The sequence below is a fragment of the Giraffa tippelskirchi genome, chromosome 10 (assembly GCF_054371585.1).
Source record: "Giraffa tippelskirchi isolate mGirTip1 chromosome 10, T2T-mGirTip1v1.2.pri, whole genome shotgun sequence".
Classification (NCBI taxonomy): Eukaryota; Metazoa; Chordata; class Mammalia; order Artiodactyla; family Giraffidae; genus Giraffa; species Giraffa tippelskirchi.
Window position 1 is genome coordinate 60164864 of NC_137284.1, and position 14257 is coordinate 60179120.

The 14257-nt window shown below is 43.0% G+C and overlaps 2 protein-coding genes across 4 annotated transcripts in view; one reads left to right on the top strand and one right to left on the bottom strand.

Annotated features, from left to right (window-relative positions):
* Positions 1 to 13784, bottom strand: part of PON1 (paraoxonase 1) — a 33461-nt gene extending 19677 nt beyond the window's left edge. The window contains exons 1-4 of one of the 3 annotated variants that reach the window (XM_081531530.1): positions 13702 to 13784; positions 4867 to 4937; positions 3072 to 3127; positions 1667 to 1835 (exon numbers count right to left, since the gene is read on the bottom strand). In XM_081531530.1, coding sequence (XP_081387656.1) covers positions 1667 to 1835; positions 3072 to 3127; positions 4867 to 4930 — 289 coding nt within the window. In that variant the 5' untranslated portion in view covers positions 4931 to 4937; positions 13702 to 13784. Of the gene's footprint in view, positions 1 to 1666; positions 1836 to 3071; positions 3128 to 4866; positions 4938 to 6269; positions 9045 to 12313; positions 12492 to 13701 lie in introns of those variants that run through there. The other 2 variants (XM_081531529.1, XM_081531528.1) reach the window with 2 other exon arrangements.
* Positions 12920 to 14257, top strand: part of ASB4 (ankyrin repeat and SOCS box containing 4) — a 259323-nt gene continuing 257985 nt past the window's right edge. Inside the window, exon 1 of the mRNA XM_081531520.1 lies at positions 12920 to 13883. The gene's annotated coding sequence lies outside the window, so the exon portion shown is untranslated. The remainder of the gene's footprint in view (positions 13884 to 14257) is intronic.

The following is a 14257-nucleotide window of genomic DNA, read 5'->3' on the forward strand; positions in this document are numbered from 1 at the left end:
GAAAAAGGGAAGATAAAAGGATGAAGAATTACTTTTTAACATTTTGAGTTTAATTTGGCTGTAAGTGTTGTGTTAGTCACTCAGTCATGTCTGACTCTTTGTGACCCCAAGGACTGTAGCCCACCAGGCTCCTCTGTCCATGGAATTCTCCAGGCAAGAATATTGGAGTGGGTAGCCATTCCCTTCTCCAGGGGATCTTCCTGACCCAGGGATTGAACCCGGGTCTCCCAAGTTGCAGGCAGATTCTTTACTGTCTGAGCCACCAGGGAAGGCTGTGGCTGTAGGAGAGGAATCCAAATAGAAATAGCTGGTGAGCTGAAGGGAGGGAACAGAAGAGCTGATTAAACTAATAATAATAATCCACTTTGGAGGGTGTTTACCTAGACAGCAGACACAGCTACAGTTGTGACATGGCTGAACTTTTTGAAATAGAGAAAGTAAGGAGGAGGTGAAAGACCAGTCCTTCAGGGAATGCTCAGAGAATTTGAAATGAGTGGCAAAATAATGAAGAGGATAGAAAACCTGCAGCAGGATCAGAACGAGAACAGATGAGTGTATAGGAGTATCAGGGAGGGGAGATTGCCTAGAAGGAACAAGTGCATGAGTACTAAGTTGTGTCAGTCATGACCAACTCTTTGTGACCCTATGGATGTAGCCCACCAGGTTCCTATGTCCATGGGATTCTCCAGACAAGAATACTTGAATTGGTTGCCACTCTCTTCTCCAGGGGATCTTTCCAACCCAGGTATCGAACCCAGGTCTCCTGAGGCTCCTGCATTGTAGGCAGATTCTTAACCACTGAGTGGCCAACATTATAAAATAAGAGTGAAGGAAGGAGGGGAAGAGTTGGGAGAGAGAGTTTCTTAATAAGGACATTGCTTATGGCTTTCAAGGCAACAATTTTAGTCCTCCCTTGCAGAAAAGTCTGCAAGGACCAAGGAAGGGATTGTCTGATGGAGGCCATGGGGATGGGCGTGGTTCTCAACCCTGGTCTCACATTCTTATCTGCTGGAGAGCTTGTAACAAGCACTACCACTCAAGCCTCCCCAGACCAACTGAATCAAAATATCTGGGGCTGGGGCCTGGGCATCAGGCTTTTTAAAACTCTCCAGGTGCTTGTGTGAGCAACCAGGGTTGAGAATTAATGTAGAGACCAAGGAAATGGCTGCAAAAAGAAGGGAAGAAATCAGATGAAAGCATAATGTATGGGGTAATTTGTCAAAATGTGGAGAAACTGTTTGAAGACAAACAAAGGAACCAGTGGGTAGTGACGCATTGAAGGTGACTATCAGTGGATCTGTAGGTTGCCCGTGACTTACATTAGAGAAATCTGTTGCTGTAAACACCTGGATCTGCATAATTGTTTAAAATGGAAAAACTCATTCCTATTAGGCTGAATATTATTACTACGGTAATTATAGGGATTATGTTAATGTTGCTATTTTTAAAAATTAGGTGCTTTGCAAATCTCAAGTATTTTAGCATTCTCAAGCATTTACATGGTTATGTTATGTTTAATTCACATAGGAGGTAAGTTTAATACCCAGAGTGAGAGCATTATTCATGATTGTACTTTAGTTGGATGAAAAGAAATATTCATTCATTAACATTTTTTTCTGTTTTTTTAAAATTTGGTTTTATTTTTAATAAACACTGAATTCGTTACCTTCGTCTGTGAATGTGCTAATGCCATGAGGGTTAAACGAAGATGCATTAAAGTCACTTCCAGTCATCTTCAATTCCAAAACTGTAGGATCCTCTTCGTTCAGGTCCATGAGAAGTATTTTTCCAGGCTTATCAGGTTCAAAGCTTTTTACTCCAGGATATCGTAATCCCTTATAAAATAACAGAGGAGAAAACACAGGCACTTTACAAATACTTCAAATGCTGATGGAGGCGGTATACAGCACATGGGTTCACACTGTCTGGTTCAGGCCACAAGCCACATGGCAAGACGATTAGCTGGCTTGTGCAAGCAGCCCTTGAGGGTCTCTGGAATTCACATGCTCCCAGGCGACCCCACATAATGGGCACAGACCCTTCCATCACCAGCTGCAAAGCATGTGTGTTGAATAGCACAGCTACCAACCCATGATGATGATAAGGAAAAAAAAAAAGGGGAAGAGCAGACCAAAGAGGCATTTATGAATAAGCTTCAGTAATATAAGCAAGGAACATAGAAGAACACTGGTTATGGATCATCCCCTGGCAGGTTTCATGGAAGCATCTCAGAAACAAAGATTTAGGGTTAGGGTCTAATAACTCCAGGGAGCAACTCTTTCCTTAGCTTGAAGGTAGAACAACATAGCTACCATTTGTTTTAGATAGTGGGGTCCTATGTAAGACTTAATCGAAATTTATATTCTGCTGCTTTAAAAAAGTTTGTGAGACACTTCTTCAGAGAACGATCAGTCTTCATAGGAGAAAACTGGGTTAAATAAATTACAACAGGCAGCAAAGGATTTTCAGTGGCTGGATGACTTGAATACTGTATTCTATCAACTCTGTTATCCTTCATTAGGTTGATGACTTTTGTTTTTGAGCTATATCATCTACCACAATGATCTGTGTGCAGGAGAGTTTCAACAACAGGGTGGCATTTCTTTCCAAAAGCTTGGAAATTGTGGCATGACCTACTAACATTTTAAAATTAAAAGGCTTATTCCAAAAAGTGTAAAAAGAAGGATTAAAATCTAAATGATATGTGAGGGGGAACACACACACACGCACACTCAATTCAGCAGATATTTGACTATACTGCTTATGTTCTTCAAGGAACAGACAGATGAATGGGAAGCCATTCTTGAACTCACTGGACTCAAATTGTCACAGTGGAAGATAAGGGAATACAGGAGCTCAGTGTACACACAGGAAGGAATACAAACATGCATAGAACACATACGACCATAATCATAACAGCAGTATGAATGCCTACACAGGTTGTTTTTTGAACCATATCACCGCTCATTTTATTCGAAGATGGGCATTGGTGTAAAGAAGGCTGAAATGAAAGACAAGCTGCTGGTCCTAGAAAATGGTTCAGAGCACAGGAAACGAAAGCAAACACTTACGGCGCTAATGAAAGCGAGTCCGTTACGAAGTATCTCCAAGTCTTCAGCGCCAGTTTCTTCAAAAAAGAGTATAGACAGCACAGATTGTTTAGACTGTTGCAGGAAGTTAGGAGGCCTTTTCTTCATCACTCCTAACTTGAAAATGGGGCTACATATTTAGTTCTTCTTTGATAGGTTCAGAATAAAGCATTCTTTCCTTTATTTATTCAAATTGATTCATATGATTATTTAAAAATTAAGAGATTCATATAATAAAGTGCATTTAAAATTTACACTTAATATATTTGTTTTAAATTTATGAACTAGAACTTTTTCCTCAGAGTCTGAAATCTCTTAAAGTTCATGGAAATTCACCAAATATACAAAAGGTATAGTAATTTGAAAACAGCTTGCAATTTTTAAAGACACAGAGTAAATTCCCCATATATGTTGACACCTAATCACTCCAAATCAAATAAACTCTTTGAAAAGCCCTATTGGAAACATAAGCAAATATCAAATGCTTTGGTTAAAGTGAGGATACATTTCATATTCTGAATATGCCTTTATGAATATCAATAAATAACTCACCAAGTTAGTTATGCTTGCTGCTGCTGCTGCTAAGTCGCCTCAATCGTGTCCAACTCTGTGCGACCCCACAGACGGCAGCCCACCAGGCTCCACCGTCCCTGGGATTTTCCAGGCAAGAGTACTGGAGTGGGTTGCCATTTCCTTCTCCAATGAATGAAAGTGAAGTGAAAGTGAAGTCATTCAGTCATGTCTGACTCTTCGAGACCCCATGGACTGCAGTCTACCAGCCTCCTCCGTCCATGGGATTTTCCAGACAAGAGTACTGGAGTGGGTTGCCATTTCCTTCTCCGAGTTATGCTTTAAATACATGTAAATTTTTTGAATTTCAATCAATTTCAAGACATATGTGATTTTTTATTTGGTATTAATTTTAGTGGAGATGTTCATTTTACAAATATCCAGTGATATTTCATATCAATATCATGCTTGTTTTCTGGAAAAAAAGATTGTACTATAAGATATCTGACCAAGCTAATTGATGCTATCTGCATAAAATCATGTGGTCTAGCCCTTCTAACCTCATCTGAGATAAATAATTCAAAAGAAAAACCCTCAAACATAACAAAAGCATGAATGTCAAACAAGCTGTTTTCAAATAACAAAGCTGGTTGGTTGAAACCAGATGAGGACTTGAGTCCTCCAACCCTCCCTGTTGGCTGTCTACCAGCTTCTATTACCCCATCCTTTTTATCTCTGCTGAGGGGCCTACCTCCCACAAAGGAGGCCCCCTAATTACTTTCCCAGCTTCCTTTGCAGCTAGGGCACCAGCCTGTTGTCTAGCTCTGACTAATGAGATCTGAGGGGAAATCTACTGAGAGCTTCTGGGAAAATTTTGCCTCCCAGATATTAAAAGAGAAATGCATAAGGAGAAGCCCTGTGGTAACTGCAAAGGTGCGTGAGGTCTTTATAAAAATTTACCCTTTACTCATTACTCTTTCTCCTTCTGTCCCTCCTCTGCCATCTGCTCAGGTTATGTTACCATAAAATCAAACGCTTCCTGACTACTGTTTCTGCTAAATGAACCAAACAAAAACAAATAATCAAAAAGCGGTCAAACCCCTTGATGATAGGTTGGTAGAGTCGAAGGTCAAGTAATCTGGTATTTACAACTAACTACTGACTTGATAATACTCTCCTGGCTAGTAGTTCTATTTTTGAACAGAATTAAATAGGTGTATTAATCAAATAACTCACAAGGTAATACTTCCTCCTCTCAAATGCTTACCTATTCCTTTTATTAATTTACAGCTAGGAAGTTCCACCAATTTTACTTCTCGGGAAGCGTTCATTCTTGCTCTGGATGAGAAAAAAAAAAAGGAATAAAATATGCATAAAACTATCCAGAAATTTAACTAAGTTGCAAAAGTAAGAAGCCAGTAAAATTCTCCTTAACTGTCCTTTGCCTGGGTTTCAACCCCAGGGTGAGTGATCCCTGAAACTTGAGCGATTCTACCAGACCAGGCCTGAGCAAGACACATGTGACCCCTGGGCATGACATTTAGTATCTATTTAGCAGAGGTGGGTGGATGTGCTGTGCACTCAGTTGTGTCCAACTCTTTTTGACCCCATGGACTGTAGCCCACCAGGCTCCTCTGTCTGTGGGATTCTCCAGGCAAGAATACTGGAGTGGGTTGCCATCCCCTTCTCCAGGGGATCTTCCTGACCCAGGGATTGAGCCCGTGTCTTTTGGGTCTCCTGTTGGCAGGTGGATACTTTACCACTACACCACCTGGGAAGCCCTGGGTAGACACACAAAGATGTGCAGTGTCCTCTTCAGCACTCGGTGCCCTTTGGCAGAACAGGAACTATTTCATCAACCATGTCAGGAGCCCTAAGTGGATGTTCGGGTTAAATAACAACATGGGTCCAATTTATTCCATTTGATGCTTTAGGGCTGCTGACAGATAGGCCTCCTGCCCATCTGCCCAATGTGGCCCCAAAGCCTGGACTGGGCCCCTGACTTCAGGTGCGTTACTTGAAAAATGCAGGTGTGCTTAAAGGATTTATAACTTCAGAAAATCCTACCCAAGGCCAGCATAATTAAAAGCGTCATGCGCACGTGTGCATACACATACATGCACACAAAAGTAACTTATTACATTGGAATGCATAAACGTCATGGGGAACATCTGAGTGAAGGACAAAGGAAAAACGAACAGCTGTGAGAAGGAGGCGCCAGCCGGCTGCCTGCGCACGTAGCACAGAGCTGTTGAGTTGCTGATGCAGCATTTGAAGGAATAGACCACAACGTTAGCTCAGCCAAGAGACTTACACAATAAACTTTTTTGGTTTTTTTGAGAACTAACGATAGTGTGCTGCACTTCATGGGGTCGAAAAGAGTCCGACACTACTTAGTGATTGAACAAGGACAACAATGATACAGTATAGTCAGAGTGGGTAGCAATGTTTATCCAACCAGCCCTAGAAATCTTATTTGACTAAAGATAGTCAGGCAGAGAAGTCTCTCACTTGCCTTACTGATGATTTCCTCTCATAGAAGGAAGAGGATGGGTGAAGGGGTGACTAGACACTTTGAATAAAATTGTTAACAACATGGTATAAAATAATACGAATTTGGAGGTGACTGATCTTCATGACCCAGATAATCACGATGGTGTGATCACTCACCTAGAGCCAGACATCCTGGAATGTGAAGTCAAGTGGGCCTTAGAAAGCATCACTATGAACAAAGCTAGTGGAGGTGATGGAATTCCAGTTGAGCTATTTCAAATCCTCAATGATGATGCTGTGAAAGTGCTGCACTCAATATGCCAGCAAATTTGGAAAACTCAGCAGTGGCCACAGGACTAGAAAAGGTCAGTTTTTGTTCCAATCCCAAAGAAAGGCAGTGCCAAAGAATGTTCAAATTACCGCACAATTGCACTCATCTCACATGCTAGTAAAGTAATGCTCAAAATTCTCCAAGCCAGGCTTCAGCAATACGTGAACTGTGAACTTCCAGATGTTCAAGCTGGTTTTAAAAAAGGCAGAGGACCCAGAGATCAAATTGCCAGCATTCGCTGGATCATCGAAAAAGCAGGAGAATTCCAGAAAAACATCTATTTCTGCTTTATTGACTATGCCAAGGCCTTTGACTGTGTGGATCACAATAAACTATGGAAAATTCTGAAAGAGATGGGAATACCAGACCATCTGACCTGTCTCTTGAGAAACCTGTATGCAGGTCAGGAAGCAACAGTTAGAACTGGACATAGAACAACAGACTGGTTCCAAATAGGAAAAGGAGTACGTCAAGGCTGTATATTGTCACCCTGCTTATTTAACTTATATGCAGAGTACATCATGAGAAACACTGGGCTGGAAGAAGCACAAGCTGGAATCAAGATTGCCAGGAGAAATATCAATAACCTCAGATATGCGGATGACACCACCCTTATGGCAGAAAGTGAAGAAGAACTAAAGAGCCTCTTGATGAAAGTGAAAGAGGAGAGTGAAAAAGTTGGCTTAAAGCTCAACATTCAGAAAACTAAGATCATGGCATCTGGTCCCATCACTCCATGGGAAATAGATGGAGAAACAGTGAAAACAGTGTCAGACTTTATTTTGGGGGGCTCCAAAATCACTGCTGATGGTGATTGCAGCCATGAAATTAAAAGACGCTTACTCCTTGGAAGGAAGGTTATGGCCAACCTAGATAGCATATTTAAAAGCAGAGACATTACTTTGCCAACAAAAGTCCGTCTAGACAAGGCTATGGTTTTTCCAGTGGTCATATATGGATGTGACAGTTGGACAGTGAAGAAAGCTGCGCCCTGCAGAATTGATGCTTTTCAACTGTGGTGTTGGAGAAGACTCTTGAGAGTCCCTTGGACTGCAAGGAGATCCAATCAATCCATCCTAAAGGAGATCAATCCTGGGTGTTCATTGGAGGGACTGATGTTGAAGCTGAAACTCCAATACTTTGGCCACCTCATGCAAAGAGTTGACTCATTGGAAAAGACCCTAATGCTGGGTAGGATTGGGGGCGGGAGGAGAAGGGGACGACAGAGGATGAGATGGTTGGGTGGCATCACCGACTCGATGGACATGGGTTTGGGTGGACTCCGGGAGTTGGTGATGGACAGGGAGGCCTGGCGTGCTGCAATTCATGGGGTGGCAAAGAGTCGGACACGACTGAGCAACTGAACTGAAAGGAACTGATCTTCCATCTTTTCCTTCAGAAAAAAGTGTAGTGTGTTCCCACTAGTCCTACTACTATGTCATTAGCTAGCATTTTCACCCTCTAATAGGGTCTGAGCTTAAGAGGCTAGCAGTGAGGTCTAGAAATCACCTTTGTTAAAGTGCCATAGTTCATTATTAGCATGGAGTAGAGATCTACCAGTCTGAATGCTACAGATCCAGAGGTGAATGGACAGATGAGGAAAGCCTGGCTGCAAGGAAAGGGTGGTCCCTGAATGATGGACATGAACTTGGAAAGCAGACTTCAAAGGCAAGCTGGGATCCACCTCCATGACTGAGAAACAAAGAGGTAGTTCAACAGTGGAAATTTGACATTATAGTCACAACAGTTTGCGACAAAGAAATAAAAGGGAAAGTTCGGAGCTTTATCAACTTTTCAGACTAAGACCCACATTAGGAAAAGCATTTTCTTTGGTGGAAACACACAGCACACACATACACACATAACTGAAACGAAGTTCGTGAAAGGATACTTCCCCAAATCAATGCGATACATTCTTAACTTTTCTATTCAATTCTGTTTCATTTATTTAAAGATACTGATAATACAAAAAGATAAATATTGGTGAGGGTTTGGGAAAAAACGGAACACTATTCCACTGTTGGTGGGAATATAAATTGGTACAGCCACTGTGGAAAACAGTATGGAAGTTCCTCAAAAAACTAAAAGAACTACCATATGACCCAGCAATTCCACAGCTGCATATATGTACAAAGAAAAGGAAAACACTAATTTGAGAAAGATACATGCAACTCAGTGTTCATAGCAGCATAATTTACAACAGCCAAGATATAGTTGAGATACGGGAGCAACCTAAGTACACCAACGGATCAGTGGATAAAGAAGCAATGTGTATATGTGTGTGTGCATGTATGAATTTTACACAGTCATAGAAAAATAATGAAATGTTGCCATTTTCAACAACATAGATGGACCTGGAAGGTATTAGGCTTAGTGAAATGTCAGGCAGAGAAAGACAAATACTGTATATTATCACTTATATGTGGAATCTAAGAAATAAATGAAAGAATATAACAAGAGAGAAACCTACTCACAGGTACAGAGAACAAATTAGTGGTTACCAATGGGAGAAGGAAGTGTGGAGTGGCAATATAAGGGTAGAAGATCAAGAGGTACAAACTATTATATATAAGCTACAAAGATATATTGTACAGCACAGAGAACACAGCCAATATTTTATAACTATAAATGGAGTATAATCTATAAAAAATATTGAATCACTATGCTGTATACCTGAAAGACTAATATAATATCGTAAACCAAACTATATGTTAGTCGCTCAGTCGTGTCCGACTCTTTGTGACCCCATGGACTGTAGCCCACAAGGCTTCTCTGTTCATGGAGTTCTCCAGGCGGGAATACTGGAGTGGGTTGCCATTTCCTCCTCCAAGGGGTCTTCCCACCCCAGGTATCAAACCTGGGTCTCCCACATTGCAGGCAGATTCTTTACCATCTGAGTCACCAAGGAAGCTATACTTCAATTTTAAAAATAATAAAATAAAAATAAATAAATAAGAGCTGGTCATAATTTACTAAATTGATTTTGTGATCCACCATTTGAAAACATAGCTTTACAGAAAGCTTAGTGAATATGTACAGAGTGCCCCAAGGAACTCAAAAGACAGGTACAAGAGGTCATAATCAAGGACAATACAAAGAGTGACACAGAAGAAGAGAGTCAATGACAAGCCATCAGTGAGCGGGTCCAGACTTGAGAAAAATGCCAAGGATAGCCATATTAGCTTTTTAGAGTCAAAATCGCACAGGAAGAAGAGGCTCCCTGGCTTGCAAGTTTCAGTACGTGTGATGTGTTCACAGAGTACAGACAAAAGCAGAAATGATTAGCCTCTATTCTTACTCAGGTTTCTCTCTCATGGAAGCTGATCTCTCACCTAGAAAAGGCAGAGTAATCACAGCTAAAGGGAGCCAGTTGTAGGTAAGGAGGCATTAAGTCAGCACTCAGCTGCTTTTGGTTCAAATTTGTGGCCATGCATGGATGCTAAGTCTCTGTGTGACCCCACAGACTGTAGCCCACCAGGCTGCTCTGCCCATGGGATTCTCCAGGCAAGAATACTGGAGTGGGTTGCCATTCCTTTTTCCAGGGGATCTGCCTGACCCAAGGACTGAACCCGCGTCTCATGTCTCTTGCATTGGCAGGAGGGTTCTTTACCACTAGGGCCACCTGGGAAGCCCAAATCTCAACCGACTAATCATTGTTACTGTAGTTCAGGTACTGCAATTACTCTGCTTTAATCCTCAAACCTCTCCCTGAGGTATTGTGTTCCCTGTTTTACAGGTGATGAAGATTAAGTGGCTTTTCAAGTCTACAAAATTATGAAGTGGCTGAGCTGGGGTTGGAACCCAAGTATGAATGCAAAGATCACACTCAGTCCTCTGCCCAGCAAAATTTACCAGTATTACCGCTTCCAAAAAGCTGGAAGAAATGCCAAAAGACAGCTCAGATTGTGTTACTATAACCCAGCTCATATTTTTCTATTTTACTTTCAATTATCAGGAAATATCTTGTCAAGGGCTTAAGTCCAAATGTTCCAGGTCTAAAGGACAAAGTTCAATGTTTGTGATGTGTCGCTGATTAATAAGCTGCTGAACTCTGGCCAGAAATCACATACTCCCTGCTATGAATTATTCTTTGCAAATACATGCCAGCTCCTTACAAAAGAAAGTAAGGATCTTTAGCTTTGCATTAAGAAATCCATTCTGGAACTTTTCTTGGGGCCCTATGTACCCTCACCGGCCTATCTTCTGCCACTGCACACTCCTCATTCTTCAATATTTCTTATTTGGACCTACTATCCTCAAAAAGATGGAATTTACATTTTTTTTAAGATTTTACTTGTTTGTTTTATCTTTTTTCTGGGTCTTTGTGGCTCCTCAGGGTTTTTTTCTAGTTGCAGCAAGTGGGGGCTACTCTCTAGTTGTGATGTGTGGGCTTCTCATTATGGTGGCTTCTTCTGTTGTAAAGCACGGGTTCCAGGGTGCAATGGCTTTAGTGGTTGCAGCGCAAAGGCTCAGTAGTTGTGGCTCCCAGGCTCTAGAACACAGGCTCAGTAGTTGTACACAGGCTTAGTGGCTCCACGACATGTGGCATCTTCCCACTCAGATCAGGGATCGAACCCATGTCTCCTGCACTGGCAGACAGATTCTTACCACTGAGCCACCAGGGAAGCCCTGGAATTTGGATTTGAAATCAGGTGCCATGACACCAAGAATCCTCTTCTCTACATCACTTTCTCTCCTTTCACTTGCTCGTGCAAGTTTTCCCTCCACCTAGTCCTTCCTGCTAATCCACCTGGAAGTTTCCTACTCATGACCGGTCTGCAGCTCCTCCTGATCTTTCCTGATAGGATTAGTAACCCCCTCATTTATCCTCACAAATCTTCACATCTACAGAGTCTCTTTCCATATTGTTTTACGGTAATCAGTTTGTAGTCTCATTGCTAACACTAAACTCTGAAATCTGTGACTGAATACTGCATCCTATTCAGTCCTGTGACTTTGCACAAGTACACAGAGCTCAAGTAAAAAGAAAGTACTTAGTAGATGTCTGCCAAATTGTTTGTGGAATTAGCAGGCTAGTGCATCAGATGGAGACGATGATGTTGGTTGTATTGATAGAGGAGGACCAGTGAATTATTTGTTCTTAATCTAGGGTCTCTGGAGAAGGAAATAGCAACCCACTCCAGTATTCTTGCCTGGAGAATCCCAGGGACGGAGGAGCCTGGTGGGCTGCCGTCTATGGGGTCGCACAGAGTCGGACACGACTGAAGCGACTTAGCAGTAGCAGCAGTAGCAGCAATCTAGGGTCTCAGTGAAGTCCTACCACAACATATATTCAAATTTCACTCATTTAGTGGATCTTTTATAGGTAGATTTTTGAGATAGCACGTGGCAATAATAAAAACTAACATTTACAGAGCATCTTTCATGGGCCAGATTTTATACATATACCTACTGTGATATATATTATGAGCCCATAATATTTAGGTGGAGAAATAGGCTCAAAATGGTAAAGTTGAGACAGGCTGACACCTGGGACTCTGCTACAGTGCTTGCACCTGGACAAACATCTCCCAGAGCAACAGAAGAAAAACTATAAGGGACTAAAAAGAACTGTATGCATATATAATTGGAACAAATGATCAACAATGTGATGCAAAAAGGACCAAAAATCCAACAGCCACTTATAAGTTGTCAGAGCAAAAGCAGGGTACTGCACATGATTCCTACATACAGTTCCATCAAGCAGGTTGGCCAACCACCCAAGCCACCCCTGTGGCCTGACCGCTGGATTGGCACCTACCCTCACCCCATTTAAGGGACCAGATTGCTCCCCAATCAAGGAGCGAGCAAGGGAACCTGTTACTTGTTTTTACTCCCTGTGCCGCAGCACGAGTCCCCTCCAAAACCTTGCCTAAATTTCTCTTCTGACCTGTTATCAATTTCTGTTGATTAAAAAGCCCGAGAATCCAGGTCAGTAACAAAGTGACCTGAAAGCTGCAGAACTGAGGTCCAACCCGGGTCTGCTGGAATCCTCCACTATCCTTTTCCCATTAGAGTGTGTTGCCTGGAGTGGGCACAGGGGTAGCAGAAATATTAACGCTATTAATAAACGCTAGCTTTGCTGTTCCCTTGTAATAAAGGGTTTCACGCATTACGTCCTGCTAAATTGCTTCAGTCGTGTCTGACTCTTTGTGACCCTATGGACGGTAGGCCCCAGGCTCCTCTGTCCATGTGATTCTCCAGGCAAGAATACTGGAGTGGGTTGCCATTTCCTCCTCTAGGGGATCTTCCCAACCTAGGGATTGAACCTGTGTCTCTTACGTCTCCTGCATTTGGGAGGCAGATTATTGACCACTGCTGCTGCTGCTGCTAAGTCGAGTCAGTCGTGTCCGACTCTATACGACCCCAGAGACGGCAGCCCTCCTCTGTCCCTGGGATTCTCCAGGTAAGAATACTGGAGTGGGTTGCCATTTCCTAGCGCCAGCAATTTAAGAAATGAGACAGTTGCCCTAGAGATGCATATTCAACATTCCATACACCAGGGGGCACTGTTTACATCGTAGTCCACTGGAAGTGCAGTGCGCAAATGCAGTGCGCCTGCGTAGTGAGCACTCTGCAAAACAGCGGCCGTTGGCACAGATGGGCAGGAAAAGACTACTAATCCAAGGGAGCTCCCTTATCTCCTTCCTCTGTGCTGATGTCACCTCAGAAGCATCTGAGAACCCCTCAAGAAACATATAGTATCCGTCCATGAGTTCCCTCCAGCTCCAGGACTACAGAACTTCTTGTGAACCTGCCTTACTCCCATACGCCACATCTCTGAGGGAAAAAAAGATGTATCTCCTCTAAGGATTCACCTCGACCTTGCTGCTGGTCTCAGCATATAATCTTTTCCCTTCTCTCCCTTAGATAGATTCATGATTTTTTCTGAAATTCAGAGGCCTTATCTCTAAAATGGGGATAAAGGTAATTTACTGATCCTCTAGGCTCTCTTTCGGAGAAGGCAATGGCACCCCACTCCAGTACTCTTGCCTGGAAAATCCCATGGACGCAGGAGCCTGATAGGCTACAGTCCATGGGGTCGCTACAGTCCATCGGGTCGCTAAGAGTCGGACCCGGCTGAGCGACTTCACTTTTACTTTTCCCTTTCATGCCCTGGAGAAGGAAATGGCAACCCACTCCAGTATTCTTGCCTGGAGAATCCCAGGGACAGCGGAGCCTGGTGGGCTGCCGTCTATGGGGTCGCACAGAGTCGGACACGACTTAGCAGCAGGCTCTCTTTATCTGGTTCTAAGTTGGGGGGTGGAGGTGGGGCACCTGCAAGATTTGGATGTCCTTTTGAAACCGTACACCTCAGGTGGAAATTCGAACACAATCTTGCCTCACGTGAGGCAGCAGCCCAGGAGAACCTCATGTGAGACTCCAACCCACAATCTTCTGACTGAAACCGCGCACCTAGTCTCGGGACTTACTGAAGTTCAGGAGAGGCAAAGTGAAAGGTAAGAAGTAGATTTATTAATATGCTTTGTAAAGAAGTTGCCGGGAAATGGGGCGTGAGAGGATGATCGTGTCTCAGGTTTCCGGCGAGCTCCTGAGAAGGTCTGCCAAGTGAGGGTGCTTGGCTCTGAGCAGGAAAGATGGCAAGAGCGAGCCAGAGTAAAGGGAGGAGATATGCAAGACTGAGACAGAATGCGGGCATCTTGGAGGGGAAACACGCAAACTTCCTGGCCATCTCAGAAGGCAAGGGTGGGGGCTGGGGATTCGCAGGGGTTGGTTAGTTTTTATGGGCTGGGTATTTCATATGCTAACAAGTGGGAGGATTATTCCAGCAATTTCAAGAAAGGGGAGGGGATCTCCAGGAACTGGGTCACCG